The sequence below is a fragment of the Lactuca serriola genome, chromosome 2 (assembly GCF_051521515.1).
Source record: "Lactuca serriola cultivar US96UC23 chromosome 2, Lser_US96UC23_V15, whole genome shotgun sequence".
Taxonomy (NCBI): domain Eukaryota; kingdom Viridiplantae; phylum Streptophyta; class Magnoliopsida; order Asterales; family Asteraceae; genus Lactuca; species Lactuca serriola.
Genome location: NC_136409.1, coordinates 164,154,069 through 164,171,287, shown reverse-complemented (window position 1 = coordinate 164,171,287; position 17,219 = coordinate 164,154,069). Strand labels below are relative to the sequence as shown.

The window sequence follows — 17,219 nt, the reverse complement described above, 5'->3', positions numbered from 1 at the left end:
AAATAAAAAATGAAAAAATAGTATCAAAATTCGTCGAATGTTGACTTGTCATTAAAACCATCAAATGATGATTGCTTTTAACTTTTGACTCCTAGGTACCAATTGGAGTTTTCTTACCAAAATTCTAATAATATTTTTCTTCTTTGTTCTACTCACGTCAATTCAGGAGAACTTATAATCATATACTTATTAGGAACAGGACCTACAAAACAAAAATCATAAGCCGTGCAGAGATATGCAGTCACGGAATTAATTTGCTTGTTTGTATAAATAGAAACCGTTGTTCTAGTAGCTAGGCTCTTACAGTCTTACACTCTTACTCTTATTAAAAAGGTAAAAGTATTATTTTTAACAATAGGAAAAGAAAAACATAATCATACAACTAGCCTTCCATCTCATGTAGAATTCTACAAACAACGAAGCCAAAGATATGTTCTTGATGAAGTTTAGGGTTTAGAAGATGCATAAGGCCAATAAAGATGAAACTCAATCTTGTACGTAACAGTCAAACCTACAAGATTGACCGGAGATGATGTCACATAACCTTGAACAAACAAAAAGTCACCCGTACCTCCGACAACAGGATGATTTGCATGCTTGGTGTTATGTGTGACCCCAACAACGGATATAGACCCTTTATGTTTCTTCACATTCAAAGCGATTGAGGCAATAGAGATGCTTTGAAGCCCATCTAGTCCTGAAGTGATCGAGGTTCCTTGGGCCATTCCAACAACTTTGGAAGTATAGTTTGGTTTTAAAGTTAAGGGATCCTCAAAAGCAAACAAGGTCCCAAACGGAGTGGTGGTTTGGCTTACAGGTGGACCAGCCACTCCATTAACAATGATGTAACCGGTTTTGTTTATGGTTTCATGTTGGAAAAGTGCAAAATGAAGAGATTTGAGTCCATTATGGTTATGGTGGTGGTGGTGATGGTGGTGGTGGGAGGTGACCTCAAGTGGAGGGAGAGCAAAGAGAAGAATGGTAACAATTGAGTAAAAATGCACGAAGGAAGACATTGCAAAATGCAAATGTGAAAGACTATGGTAAGATCAACATATATAATGAAAGACCAAGACTTTATGACAAAAGCAGATGAAATCTGTCTTGAATGGACTACAAGTCAATTCCATTTTGCCTAGGTTGTTGGTGTGTCTTTCTCATCATAGGACCTGAAAACAAATTAATTGCTTATTTGAACACGGAAAAGATGGTAAACCAGTATTGTATCATTAGTATAAAGTATATTTTCTTATATGTTACAAGTAAATTATATATCTTGCTTGTTCAAAGTACGAGATAGAACATATGATTTCAAACATTAATTATCATTATCAAAAATAATTTAGTGGTAATCATTTGAGATTTAAACATTTTAAATAGAGTGATTCTAAGAATAGATTATGAAACTAATGCATTTTTTATATAGTGAAAAATTAAAAAAGTGCAGTTTTTTAAATCAAATTAGTGGGTCAGGGTGTTGATTTTGGCATTGAATGTCAACAAACACCACCTTTCCATGCAATGACTAGCAGTTGAAGGTGTATTTATGTACAGGTTAAAAAGCTTAGGGTGTTTTCTGAAGTTAACCCATTTATATTTTTTGGTTGGTTGGTAGGTGTCTTCATCAACCTCTGATTTCTACCTTCACAGAAGACCCTGATTTCAATAAATTGCAACATATTTAGGTCTCGAACCTTCTCTACCACAGATTTATCATTTTTTTTAACTTTAAAAATGAAAAAAAACCATATTTTTTAATTTTTATTTTCTTCACTATTAACTAACAATTACATAATGTATTATTTTTTATTTTAAAAATTAAAAATTATATAGAAAATAACAAATTTGGTCTATGTGATTTGTTGATTTCTTAGGTTATAGTCCATTGACTTTTAAAATCGCACTTAGAAATCATCTTTTTCATTTAATTTAATTGTGGATTTGGTTCTCTCGATTTAGGCTTTCTGTGATGTTTATCACGGGTTCTCTCTCTCTCTCTCTCTCTCTCTCTCTCTCTCTCTCTCTCTCTCTCTCTCTCTCTCTCTCTCTCTCTCTCTCTCTCTCTCTCTCTCTCTCGTTAGGAGTACATCAAGTTTGGTGTCGTGCTTCCGTCTTTTGTACAATTGCTTATATGGAAGAAAACTCATGTCAATGGCATGGGTCATATACCCGAAGACCTTAACATTCGTTAAGCCTCACAAAGTAATTACTATGTTGCCCTTTACTTTTTATTTATATTAATACATTTATTTAATCCGAGTTATTAACTTAAAAACCCTAACTCATACCTATTCATCTTCTCACTACTCGATGCATTTACATAACTACCACTATTGCAACTTCTAAATCTTGAGTTCTTCGTAGATCTGGCATTCATGATCAATATTCGTTATCGTAACGTATTTCTCTAATAGGTAGCCACTTGCTGTCGCCCTTTCCTCTCGACATGCACCGTAACAATAACAAATTTTGAGGTATATTTGTTGAACCACATGAAATTAAATGGGGAAAATTGATTGGCTGAGACCTTCCTATTGTTTGATTATTAGATAATTAGATAGTAAATTATTCAATTATGTATTCTATATTTATCTCTCCTTTATTATAGGAGTTTATTGTTGTAATCTATTCTATAGATCCAATACAACACATATAAATTAACGTGTGGTTGATTTACTAAAACCTACATGGTATCAGCCTAACCAATCTCCTCCATCCTAAATCGTTGTTTCTCTTCTTTCCCTCACTTTTTCGTGATTTCTTTCTTCCTGGAACATGTGATCTTGTCGACATATATATTGATGCTACTTTCTCTATGAATACCGTCTTGCACATGATACCAATTAAACTTTCTTTCACAAATTATATTTTGTGGAGAAATAAGATGCGGCCGCTTTTGACCTATCAAAAGCTTATGTCCCGTATTCATGGCACACCTATTAAACCATCAAATTGAAATTGATAGCAAACCAGCTCCTAATCCAGCGTATTCTGCCTGGACTGAACTTGATCAGCGGGTTTCATTATCCTCAATTCCTCTTTAATCGAAGAGGCAGCAACATAAGTACTTGGTCTTTCTGATTCTCGCTCCATTTAGACAACCCTGGAAGCTGCCTACAACAATTCCTCTGTTGAACGCATTCACTCTCTTCGTGATTCCCTAAGCCATATGCAAAAAGGTAACACCTCCGTCTTTGATTTTGGTCGAAAATTCAAGATTGTATGTGATAAATTGGTTGCCATAGGCCAACATGTTGATGATATGGATAAGATTCATGGTTTCTCTGTGGCCTTGGATCTTCGCTTGAGACTTTCTCCACATCTATACGTACCGCAAAGCCATCTTGTAACACCTTGACTCCCATGTATAAATTTTAAAGCTTTATATTCATAATTATAGACCTACTCGACAAGTTGGCTGCCCCAACTCGTCGTGTAGAGACTGATCAGGCCGCGTGGTTTATGGAACCTACTTGACGAGTTGGAGGACCCCAAATCGACGAGTAGAGGTTGTGCATGAAAACCCTAATTTTTAGGGTTTGCACCCTATTTAAAGGACCTTAAGTCCTCCTTCCAGCCTCCTTACCACCTTTTCACGTCCAGAAGCAAACCCTAATCTAGCTAACCCTATTTTGAGTGTGTGAGGCTAAAAGTGTGTGTTTGGTGCATTTCTTGAAGAAACTTGAAGATTTAGAAGCTTGGAACGTGAAAGGGATTGTAGATCCAACATCTACATCGTTTTGGCATTCATTTGAAGGTAAAAAGTCATTACATTGATCATTTTCTAGTTAGATCTCTTCATTCAAGAGTTTAGCTGGTTTTGAGCACAATTTGAAGTTGTAACTTCAGATCTAGACTCCTATAGGCCCTCATTGACATAAAGTCTCAAGCTTTATGAAGCTTTTGCCCTTCTCCATGCCATAAACCTCTTCATAACGCTAGTTTTGAGTGTTTTAGCTTATGGACGCCTTGCATGTACGTAAAGTTAGAAACTTTACATGGTAACTACACCCTAAGAGGCTAGATCTACAATTTGGAGGAGAAAAGGATTGAAGGAACTCGACGAGTTGCATAATCAACTCGACGAGTTGGATGAGGGTTTCCCGCTTTCCGGATTTTACATGAACTCAACGAGTTAGTGAGATGACTCGATGAGTTGGTTAGGGTTTTCTCAATATTCTGGATGATGCATGGACTCGGCGAGTTGCTTGGTAACTCGACGAGTTGACTGGGGTTTTCGTGATTTTTGGAGTTCTGAAGGAACTCGACGAGTCTGTAAGTTTCACTCGACGAGTTAGGTCAACATGGACTATTGACATTAAATTTGACTTTGATCAATGGTTGACCAAGTTTAACTTCTGAGGGTATTTTGGTAATTTGGGAATCTATGAAATTGGATCATTGGTGGTTGTAGGTGTTTGAGTTTGGAGTCGTGCTTCAGGAGTTTGATCTTTTTCAGTTCAGTACAGTTCGACATTGTACGGTGAGTTTTCCTCACTATACTCAAGGGTCGAAGGCACCAAGGCCGACCATTTGGATTGTTATCTTGCTTAATTGTTAGTGTGATCTGTTAGATCAGTATCCTGGTAGATAAGATGTTTCTATGTGGATATGATCAGTTAGATTGATATCCTGGTAGATAGGTTGTTGTCAAGCTTAGTGATCTGTAGATCGGTATGTCTATCTGTACACTATTATGTGATTATCTGATATATGCACACATGATTGATTGGTGGTTGAGGCTCATCTGCTTTGTGCGAGATCCAACAAACCGGGGCATTCCAACCCGATTGTTGTGGGCCGAGAGTATTCCATCCTGAGGATGATTGGACTCATAGTATGTGGGCATTCCAACCCGATGGTTGTGGGCCGAGGGTATACCATCCCGAGGATGATTGGACCCATAGTATGTTGGCATTCCAACCTGATGGTTGAGGGCCTGGGGCATTCCAACCTGATAATTGATTGGACCCATAATATGCTATTATTATATGTGTGTTATTTGTTGTGAAAGTATTTTGGGGGAACTCACTAAGCTTTAGGCTTACAGTTTTGGATTTGGTTTTAGGTACGCCAGATGATCGCGGGAACGCAAAGGCATGATCGTGCACCTCCTCACATTTTATGATTTTGATTTCTAGGATACTCTGATATGAAACTATTTTGAAAACATTTTGTAATAAATAATGATTTTCAGATGTTGAAAAAGTTTAAAATATTTGTGAATTTTATAGATGTTACACATCTTCTGCTTTTCGAGACTTATTGTCTCAAGGCGAAAAACCATGAGCTCTTTTTACAGTCGATTCATGGTTCTTCAACCCATATTGTTGCCTTTGTTTCTCAGTCCCGTAACAACAATACACGGGGTCGGTCATCATATTATCCTCATGGAGGAGGGTCTCGTAGAAATAATAATAGTAGGGGTAGAGGACGAGGAGGCAGACGACCTCCTCATTTCCAGTTATGTCGCACTAGTGGGCATTATGCCTCCTTTTTCCAAAACCTTCACACATATGCATCCAACTCCATTCCCTTTTCTGAAAACATAGCTCAGACATTCTATTCTCAATGCTATGTCACTCAAGGAAATCTAGATTGGTATGTTGACTCAGGGGCTACTTCACATATGACTTCTTCACCAACAATGTGTTGTAATCGGCGCCTTATTTGGGTAATATGCATGTTCTTTTTGGAAATGGACAAAATCTTCCTATTTCTCATCTTGGTAATTCTATCGTTTCTATAAGTTGTTGTTACGAGATGTCCTGGTTATTCCTCACTTAACCAATAATCTTCTATCTATTAGTAAGCTCACTATGGATCACCCGGTTGATGTGATTTTTTCTCAACAGTTCTTTACTATTTAGGACAGGAAAAGCAAACAAGTGATAGCTCAAGGCAGATGCGAGGATGGTCTTTACGTGCTTAGAGATGGTCATACAGCTTTGGTGGCTTCTTCTCCAACTTCAACCAAGGCTTCTTTTGAAATATGGCATAGTCGATTAGGACACATTTCCTTTGATGTTATTTCTAGTTTACATAAATTGTGTGTTTTGTATGTTACTTCACTTTTACCAAAACCTGTTATTTGTGACCCTTGTCAGCTTTCCAAGGGTCAACATTTATCTTTTGATTAAAATCACAAACGCTCTTTGCATCCTTTAGACCTAATACATTGTGATCTTTGGGGACCAACTCGTGTCTTATCTGGTAAATATCTTTATTATGTTATATTTGTCGATGACTATTCACGGTTCACATGGTTTTACCCCATGAAGGCTAAAAACGATTTTTATGTTGTTTTATCTATTTTTATCAAGCTCGTGTAAACACGATTCTCAAGAAAAATCAAAGTTTTTCAAAGTGATGGAGGTACAAAAATTTTCAATAACACTGTGCATAAATCTTTTAAGAAAATGGCACTTTTCATCAACTATAACGACCCAAAAACAATACTAAAATTTTTCACTTAAAAACCATTAATTTTTGCTCATTGATTGTATCAAAAGCAATGATTTATTACAATATCCCAAAACATCAGAGTACAAATACATCAAGTGTTGAAATCATGTGGGGAGGATGTTGTGCCACGTAACATCCCAAAAATTCATGACCAAAAAGTTCATTTTTAATTATAAAATAAAAGCATAGTTATCAAAACCTCTCGTTAAAACATAAACTATAGTAACTCAAAACATCATAAACGATATATTTGTATCAAAACATCTGTCAAATATATTGGAGTAAACATCCCAGGCTAAACATCATGGTGTGTGCAATGTAGTCATCCCGAGATCTTCCCTCTGCTACCAGAAGTACCTAAAACCAAAACTAAAAACCATAAGCACGAAACTTAGTGAGTTTCCCCAAACTACCACATACCATACACATAATCACACAATCACATATAAACATATCATGGGCCCTGCCCGGCATCGAACAAAGCTCGGTGTACATATAAACATATCAATAAATACACATAGAATAATCACACAACATAAACATATAAACATTCCTCGGGCCCTGCCCGACATCGGACCGAAATCTAGAAAGCATACAAATATTCCTTGGGCATCGCCCGACATTGGACCATAATCCGAAAAACTTATGAATACAGACACATGCAAGAATCATGAAGCCATCAAGCATACAAACATTCCTCGGGCATCGCCCAACATTGGATCGTAATCTAGAAAGCATATAAACATACATCGAGCATCGCCTGGCATCAAACCTTAGTCCGGAATACATACAATCATAAATACGGGCCGACATCGGTGCCTTCATCCCGTTCAAACAGGAGGAAAACTCACCTGAATGCTGAATCTCACGTTAATGAATCTCTAACGGCTGCTCTGATGACTCCCTAAGTTATCATTACCAAAATAACACTTAGTCAAAACCCAATAATCCTTGTTAGGGTAAGATGACCATCTTATCCCTGGTCTAATTCGGGCCATGCCTAAAGCCTAAAACCAAAACATGAAAGGCCCAATTCTAGATAGCCTCCCCAAGCCTACTAGTGGCCTACCAATGGCCCAATTTTCTAAATTAGGCCCAAACCCTCTAATGGGTCTTACTCTAGCCCCATAATAATATATAGTCCAATAAAGCCCAAATGATGATCCACTAAGGCCCATGGTAATAAAGTCCAAGAAAATGGCCCAAGGAAGCCCACTACCGGATCGAACGCAGGGCATTCCCTTGTGGAATATTGGGCGTTCCTCATCAATTCAGATTGCGGGTCTTGGCCGGAACATATGGCGCTCCCGGACCTTACACAACGTGTTCGCATCTAGAGTTCAAAAAAATGCATCAAGCACTTAATGCTTAGGCCGTACTACCCAAAACGTAGATCCAAGCCATTTAGGACCTCTAGAACTATAAAGTCACGGACTTGCTGACTTTGCATGCCTCCAAAAGTTCCAATCTCTAGAAATAGCAATAAACTTCCATAAAAATGACCTTAACTCTTGCATGAACACATCAAGACCTTCAAGATGGAAAATTTCTGTCTTAGGGACTCAAGCAGCACCAAGGGTGACAACCCTAAGCCTAGGAAACGGATTTGAACCATAAAGCTTCATCCTTGGGACCAAAAAGGTCCAAAAACCCAACACAAGAGATCTAAGGAAATAACTACCAAGTTTAAGACTTTATACCTCAAATGAGAGTCAAAAGCTGATGAGGTTCTGGATTTACAAGCTCTATCTTCTTTAATGAATCTTCAAGAGTGAACACCTTCTTCAAAAGCACCAAAATACTCTTCTAATGGCCTTATAAGCTCAAAACACACAAACAAGGTATTAGGGTTTCATGGGATCTACTTAAGGGTTAGAGGGTGGCTTGGTTTTAGGGCATAATGTTCTTTATATAGGGGTTAACCCTAAAATTTAGGGTTTTGGGGACTGCATGCGTATGCTGCACGTTCCCTTTTGGAACGCAGCGCGTATGCGCATGGCATCCATGTCCATAACTCGTGAGTATGCTGTGCGGACTTAGAGTGATACACCCTGTGTATGCACTCTTAGTCCAAACATAAGTGCCCAATAGATCCAAGCCCAAACCAATTTAATTAATTAACCCAACATATATATATATATATATATATATATATATATATATATATATATATATATATATCTAAAAATAATACCTTAGGGAATTACTGATCATTACAATTCTCCCCCACTTAAATCCGACTTCATCCACGAAGCCTGTCGCCTCGGACAACTCGGGGTAATGCTCCGTCATTTCCTCCTCTGGCTCCCAAGTCCACTCTGACCCCTTGCGGTGCATCCACTGCACCTTCACCAACTGTACAACCTTGTTCCTCAAGGTTTTCGTCTTTAGATCGAGAATAACTATCGGTCTCTTAACGTAGTTCAGGAGGTCATCCCCCTGAATATCCTCCAAAGGCAAAACTACGGAATCATCCACCATGCACTTCCGTAGCTGGGAGACATGAAAAGTACTATGGATCTGACTAAGTTCGGCCGGAAGATCAAGTCGATACGCAACCCTGCCCACCCGAGCCAAAACCCTGAACATACCAATGTACCTGGGGCCCAGCTTGCCCCACTTCTTGAACCATATGACACCTTTCCAAGGTGACACCTTCAGGAGAACCATGTTGCCCACCTGAAACTCCAAGTTTGACCGACGCTTGTCGACATAGCTTTTTTGCTGACTCTGAGCAGTCTGGAGCCTGCTGGATCTTCTCAGTGGTCTTGAGTACCACCTCAGTACTCCTCATGACTCTCTGACCGACCCCACCCCAACAGATTGGGGTCCTAGATTTCCTCCCGTAGAGCATCTCAAAGGGAGGTTGATCTATGCTAGCGTGATAACTGTTGTTATACGAAAATTCCGCTAACGGAAGATACGTATCCCAACTCCTACCGAAATCTAATACACATACGTGTAGCATATCCTTTAGAGTCTGAATCGTCCTCTCACTCTGCCGATCCGTCTGAAGGCGAAAAGTTGTACTGAAGTGAAGACGAGTACCCATCTCTTTATGAAAGCGCTTCCAAAATATGGAAGTGAAGCGAACATCTCGGTCAAACACAACCAAAACCAGCACTCCATGACATGCAACCACTTCGTGTACGTAGATATCGGCTAGCTTCTCAGCCGATATACTCTCTTGGATTGGGATGAAATGTGAACTCTTGGCAACCGATCCACGATGACCCAAATTGAATCCACTCCACGTGCAGTCCTGGAAAGCTTTGTGATGAAATCCATGGTGATGTCTTTCCATTTCCACACGGGAATCTCCAACAGCTGCATCTTGTTGTGAGGTCGCTGGTGCTCGGCTTTGACTTTCCTGCAAGTCAAGCACTGATCTACAAAAAATGCTATATCCCACTTCATGCAGGGCCACCAATAATCAAGGCGAAGATCCCGATACATCTTCGTCGCCCCAGGATGAATGGAGAATCTTGACTTGTGAGCCTCCTACATCAAAACCTAGCGTACGCCGCCCCGGTAAGGAACCCAGACCCTCCGATGCAGGGTCAACAACCCACAACTATCATAATCAAATGAAGCCACCTAACCTATGATCCGCTCACACTTCCGTCGCTCCTTCTTCATACCCTCGACCCGAGCCTCCCGAATCTGTTCCAACAATAGAGTAATCACTATAATCCTCAGACATATATACCGAGTTGAAGCTGCGACTGCATTGCGGCTAAGAGCATCGGCCACCACGTTGGCCTTCCCTAGGTGATAAAGGATCTCACAGTCATAATCCTTCACTAAATCCAACAAACGACGATGCCTCATGTTTAGATTCGGCTGATCCATCAGGTACCTCAAGCTCTTGTGTTCTGTGTAAATGGTACAACGAACCCCATAAAGGTAGTGTCAACAAATCTTGAGGGCGAAAACCACAGCCCCAAGCTGCAAATCGTGCGTCGGTTAATTCACCTTATGAGGCTTCAACTGCCTCGATGCGTACGCTATCACGCGACCCCGCTGCATCAGCACTGCACCCATACCCGTGATCGAAGCGTCACATTAAACCAAGAAATCATCGACACCCTCTGGGAAGGTCAGAATCGGCGCCTCGCATAACTATTGTCTGAGAGTCTCAAAAGTTGTCTGCTACTCAGGCCCCCAACAGAATGCAACCGACTTCTTGGTCAGTCGGGTCAAAGGAACGACAATCTTGGAGAAATCATGGATGAATCTCTGATAATAACCCGCTAGACCAAGAAAACTACGAATATTGGATGGACACCTCGAAACCTCCCACTGCATCACGACCTCTAACTTGGCCGGATTGACCAGAATACCCTTCTGGTTGATAAGGTGCCCCAAAAATTGCACCTCGCGCAACTAGATCTCTCACTTGGACAACTTTGCGAAAAGTCTCTCCCTCCTCAATGTCTCCAGCACCTCCCTTAGGCGCTCTCGTGCTGCTCCTGAGTCTTGGAATACACCAAGATGTCATCGATAAAAACTATCACAGACCGATCCAACATCAGTCTACACACGCGGTTCATGAGATCCATGAATGCAACAATATCATTGATGAGCCTAAACGACATCACCACGAAATCATAGTGACCATAGCGAGTCTGAAAGGTTGTCTTCTGCACATCTTCCTCCCTGACTCGCATCTGGTGATAACCCGATCGTAGATCAATCTTGGAGAACCAAGATGCACCCTGAAGCTGGTCAAATAAATAGTCAATCCTTGGAAGGGGATAATGGTTCTTCATCGTTACCTTATCCAACTCCCGATAATCTATACACATCCGATGTGACCCGCCCTTCTTCTTTAAAAACAAAATCGGGCTCCCCATGGCGAACTGCTCAGCCTGATAAATCCCTTGTCTAACAGCTCGTACAACAGTGTAGATAACTCCTACATCTCGGGAGGAGACAACTGATATGGTGCCTTGGCTATCGGAGTCGCACCAAGAACTAGGTCAATCTTGAACTCTACCTGCCTTTCTTGAGGTACCCCAAGCAAATCCTCTGGGAATACGTCCGGGTACTCCTGTATGATCGGTACATCATGCACGGTCGCCTTACCCTTATCCCGGGTATCCATAACATAGGCGACGTACCCTTTGCAACCCTGCTGAATGTAACGTCTCGCCCTCTCTGGCGAACACAAAGTCGGTCCACACTATAGCCTCTCGCACTGAATCACCAACCCTCCCCCTCTTGGGGTCTGAACTCGCACTAGCTGCTGCTCGCAATCGGTCATTGCCCCATTGGGGCCCAACCAAGCCATACCCACGATAACCTTATTCCCTCGTAGGGGAATATGGACTAAATCCACAGAATATTGCTCATCGAACAAATGCAGTGTACTTCCCCGATGAACCCTCGCGACCCGAACGGTCCTATCATCCGTAATCTCTACATCAAGGGGACAGTCCAACTCTCATGGAGCTCCAACAAATCGCTTGCTAAGCGCGAGCGGTACAAAAGATCAGGTAGCCCCCGAATCGAATAATACCAGAGCAGATATGTCGTTCACTAAGAATGATCCTATAACGAAACAAATAAACATAAGTGAAAAATCAATATAAATAAAGAGATAAGGAGAAGATACATACCTGTCACAACATCGGGAGCTGCACGTGCCTCCTCTGCGGTTAGCTGGAAGGCTCTGCTCTTCCCCACATCCGCTTCTATCCGGCCTGACGGCCATCGGTAATCCTCAATGTAGCAGGAGCGGGTGCCACTTCCTGTCATGCTGCTGCTAAACTCGGGCACTGGGACCTCTTATGGCCCCTCTGATTGCACTGGAAGCAAATCAGATCAGATACTGTGGTGGTGGTGGTGGTAGCAGTACAATACCTGCTGGCATGACCAGTTCGGATGCACTTAAAGCAGCCCGAACTACCTGCCCTGCACATCCCCTCGTGCAACTTTCTGCATTTGCTATAGCGGCTGTGGCCCTGCTGGCTCCTCGATCTGTGATCAGATACCTTGGGATTTATTCCTGAACTCCCTGTCTGAACCCCATCTGGTTTCCTCTTCCTCTCCAAATCCAAATCCAACTCCCTTTCGCGAGATCTCGTTATCATATCCTCCAACATCTTGCAGCTGGATCGGCTCACAAACTGCTGAATGTCGCACCTCAACATCTCATGGTACCGCACCTTTTTCATCTCCTCGTCCACCACATACTGAGAAACAAGAAGGTCCCTCTCCCTGAACATGGTAGTGATCTCAGTCACCATCTCAGTCGTTTGATCAAGATCCTGGAACTCCCGCACAAGCTGTTGCACCTCAATCACAGGTGCGAACTCGGCCCTAAACCTGTCCGTGATGTCGCTCCACGTCATAGTATCAAGGACAACATCATCAATAGCATGTCCAATCTCCTCCCAGCAATCTCGCGCCCTGTCCTTCAGGAGGCAGGAAGCAAGATGAACCTTGTCCCCCTCGGGACAACGACTGTTGCGAAAGGCGTTGGCGACATCTGCCAACCACCTGCTGCTAGCAATAGGGTCCCTAGCCCTATGGTATTCTGGAGCTCCACAAGCTTGGAACTCCCTGAATGTCATCGTGCGCGCCCCCATCATGGCCGCTATCTTATTACAGAATGCACCCAACCTCTTATAAAGAACCTCCAAAATGCCCACCTTGACCGTACTGAAGATCACAGGAGTCTGGTCAATGATACTGCACATGATCTCAGATGAAATGAACTCCCTCATCTGATTATTGAGCTGCCTGGATCTAGAGCTCGAGCTTGATCCCTCCCTTGCGCCAGAACTGCTAACTGGTCTAGTGCGTAGCGTCACCATACTAAAAATACATCATAACAATCATCAGAATACTCATCATAACTCGAGGGATCACACAAACTACAAGTTCCCTGGTTTCATCTCAACCCTCCTTGACTCAAGTACGGATCATCTGCTTTCAGTAGTATGGGCACATACTACCTTCCACATCTATCTGTACTTTCCTCAATAATTGCCTTGACTCCACCATGTCCCTTTCACCACTACTACTTTCCATGCTAATTTCATCCTAGGCTGGCCCTAGGGTAACCTTCGACCCACACTCTGCCATTAGCTGCATAAGAAGTGTATGCTACCTTCCCCTAACTAGCTCGCGAATACCATTACATATTACTAAGACCAGATAATTCATCGAATGAGAGGTCCCTCCCAACAACGGTTGGAATCAAACAAGAGATGCAAAATAAGGCTAAGCCTAACCTTCTAAAATTACTTAGTCCTCGTAATATGTAACTTAGCATATGTGTTTACTAGTTAGTTAAAGATAACTAGAACTCCTAAAAGCACAAAGCAAGCAGCATTCCAGCATTGAGTAACCATAATCAAGCATATCCTAATCAGGCCATCGTATCACTGACTAAACAGTACTAGCATGCAGTTCAATAAGCCCATTCAATAGGCATACAAGGCATACTTCCTAAACGACCCAAAAATCTTTGAAGAAAAGGGCACTTTTCATCAACTATAACGACCCAAAAATAGTACTAAAATTTTTCATATAAAAACCATTAATTTTTGTTCATTGAATGTATCAAAAGCCATCATTGATTACAATATCCCAAAACATCATAGTATAAATACATCAAGTGTGGAAATCATGTGGGGAGGATGTTGTGCTATGTAACATCCCAAAAATTCATGACCAAAAATTTCATTTTAATTATAAAATTAAACCATAGTTATCAAAACCTCTCGTCAAAACATAAACTATAGTATCTTAAAACATCATAAATGGTACTTCTATATCAAAATACGTGTTAGTTATATTAGAGTAAATATCCCAGGCTGAACATCATGGTGTGTGCAAGGCAGTCATCCCGATCTCTTCCCTTTGCTACCAGAAGTACTTGAAACCAAAACTGAAAACCGTAAGCATGAAGCTTAGTGAGTTTCCCCAAACTACCACATACCATACACATAATCACATAATCACATATAAACATATCATGAGCCCCGCTCGGTATCAGACAGTGTCCGACATCGAGCAAAGCTCGGTATACATATAAACATCTCAATAAATACACATAGAATAATCACATAACATAAAACATATAAACATTCCTCGGGCCCCGCCCGACATCAGACCGAAATCCGGAAAGCGTACAAATATTCCTTGGGCATCACCCGACATCGGACCGTAATCCGTAAAGTATATGAATGCAGACACATGCAAGAATCACGAAGCCATCAAGCATACAAACATTCCTCGGGCATCGCCTGACATCGAATCGTAATCCAGAAAGCATATAAACATACATCGAGCATCGCCCGACATCAGACCTTAGTTCAGAATAGATACAATCATAAATACGGGCCGATATTGGTGCCTTCGACCCGTTCAAACAGGAGGCAAACTCATTTGATTGTTGAATCTCATGATAATGAATCTCTAACGGCTGCTCTGATGACTCCCTAAGCTATCATTACCAAAATAACACTTAGTCAAAACCCAATAATCCTTCTTAGGGTAAGATGACCATCTTATCCCTGGTCTAATTCGGGCCATGCCTAAGGCCCAAAACCAAAACATGAAAGGCCCAATTCTAGATAGCCTTCACAAGCCCACTAGTGGCCCACCAATGGCCCAATTTTCTAAATTAGGCCCAACCCCTCTAATGGGTCTTACTCTAGCCCCACAATAATATATAGTCCAATAAAGCCCAAATGATGATCCACTAAGTCCCATGTTAATAAAGTCCAAGAAAATGCCCCAAGGAAGTCCACTGTCGGATCAAACGTAGGGCATTCCCTTGTGGTATGTTGGGCGTTCCTCATCAATTCAAATCGCGGGTTTTGGCTGGAACGCAGGGCGTTCTTGGACCTAACGCTGTATGTTCGTGTCCAGAGTTCAAAAAAATGCATCAAGCACTTAATGCTTAGGCCGTACTACCCAAAACGTAGATCCAAGCCATTTAGGACCTCTAGAACTATAAAGTCACGGACTTGGTGACTTTCCATTCCCCCAAAAGTTCCAATCTCTAGAAATAGCAATAAACTTCCATAAAAATGACCGTAACTCATGCATGAACACATCAAGACCTTCAAGATGGCAACTTTTTGTCTTAGGGACTCAAGCAGCACCAAGGGTGACAACCCTAAGCCTAGGAAACAGATTTGAACCATAAAGCTTCATCCTTGGGACCAAAAAGGTCCAAAAACCCAACACAAGAGATCTAAGGAAATAACTACCAAGTTTAAGACTTTATACCTCAAATGAGAGTCAAAAGCTGACGAGGTTCTGGATTTACAAGCTCTATCTTCTTCAATGAATCTTCAAGAGTGAACACCTTCTTCAAAAGCACCAAAATACTCTTCTAATGGCCTTATAAGCTCAAAACACATAAACAATGGATTAGGGTTTCTTGGAATCTGCTTAAGGGTGAGAGGGTGGTTGGGTTTTAGGGCATAATGTTCTTTATATAGGGGTTAACCCTAAAATTTAGGGTTTTGGAGACTGCATGCGTATGTTGCGCGTTCCCTTTTGGAACGCACCGCGTACACGCATGGCATTCGCATCCATAACTTGTGAGTACGCTGCACATACTTAGAGTGGTACACCCTGCGTATGAAATCTTAGCCTAAACATAAGGGCCCAATAGGTCCAAGCCCAAACCAATTTAATTTATTAACCCAACATATATATAAATAACACCTTGGGGAATTACCGATCGTTATGAACGTTGGACCCTTCCTTTTTGAGTTGGAAGTACGTGAAGCCATAAACATAAATTGTATGCATAAAGCTTAGTGAGCTTCCTAAATTACCACATGCAACATACATATAATATAACAACACGTGGCTGTGTCAGGTCCGTATCAACCCCTGGGTCCGTATCAACCCAAAATAACAACATATAGATGTGTCGGGTCCGAATCAATCCCCGAGTTTGTATCAACCCCCAGTCCGTAATGAATCTGAGCCCATATAACTCAAAACATAAATCATTCAAGCACATCAAACAGAATCATATAATAACATACAATACAGTGGGTCGGCCTTGGTGCCTTTGGCCCACTTAAGGTAGTAATAAGACTCAACTCACAAACATACGAAAAGTTGAACTGACATGCTGCTCTGAAATATAGGCTACTGATCACCTTTACGAATAACAGTAACCAAAACTTAGACTACAATTCAAATACCTAAAATACCCCTTAGTCAAACCCTAGTCAAAATCCAGGCCAAAGTCAACCGATTCAACCGGGTCGACTCAACCAGTACGTGGGGGGTACTCCGCAGTTAACCTAGGATCAGGAAGTTGACCTCGTATGCTCAGCGTACCCCTCGGTACGCCCTGCGTACGCGGCTTCTTACCATCCCTCTTATTAATTTATTAATCCGTTAAGCACTTATGTCCAAACTTCAGATCTAGGCAACAAATGATTTTCTTAATTATAAAGTATCCAACTTTATGGCCTAGCATGTCTATAAAGTCCTGAACTCCAAAAACCTTAGTCTCTTAACCCATTAAGACCATCTTACACTTGCATCAAGGGAAACTAGTGACCAAGAACCCAACTTTATGACTTAACACCATTTAAAACCTTTAAAAGGACATCTCAAATGCCTTGGAGTACCTTCTACTCAGTTTGGGACCAAAAGGGAACAACTTTGAGCTAAAACTAGATCCATGAGATTTCTACATCATGGTTGAAACTTTTTACCTCCACAAGGTGCACAAGGGGGACAAGATGTTCGATATAAAGCCTTAA

General features: G+C 41.3%; 1 protein-coding gene across 1 annotated transcript; it reads right to left on the bottom strand.

Annotated features, from left to right (window-relative positions):
• Positions 1-244: 244 nt before the first annotated feature.
• Positions 245-1,037, bottom strand: LOC145090555 (dirigent protein 19-like). Its single transcript, XM_079028712.1, has one exon. The coding sequence runs from the start codon at positions 1,014-1,016 to the stop codon at positions 447-449; it is 570 nt and encodes a 189-aa protein (XP_078884838.1). The 5' UTR covers positions 1,017-1,037; the 3' UTR covers positions 245-446.
• Positions 1,038-17,219: the final 16,182 nt, after the last annotated feature.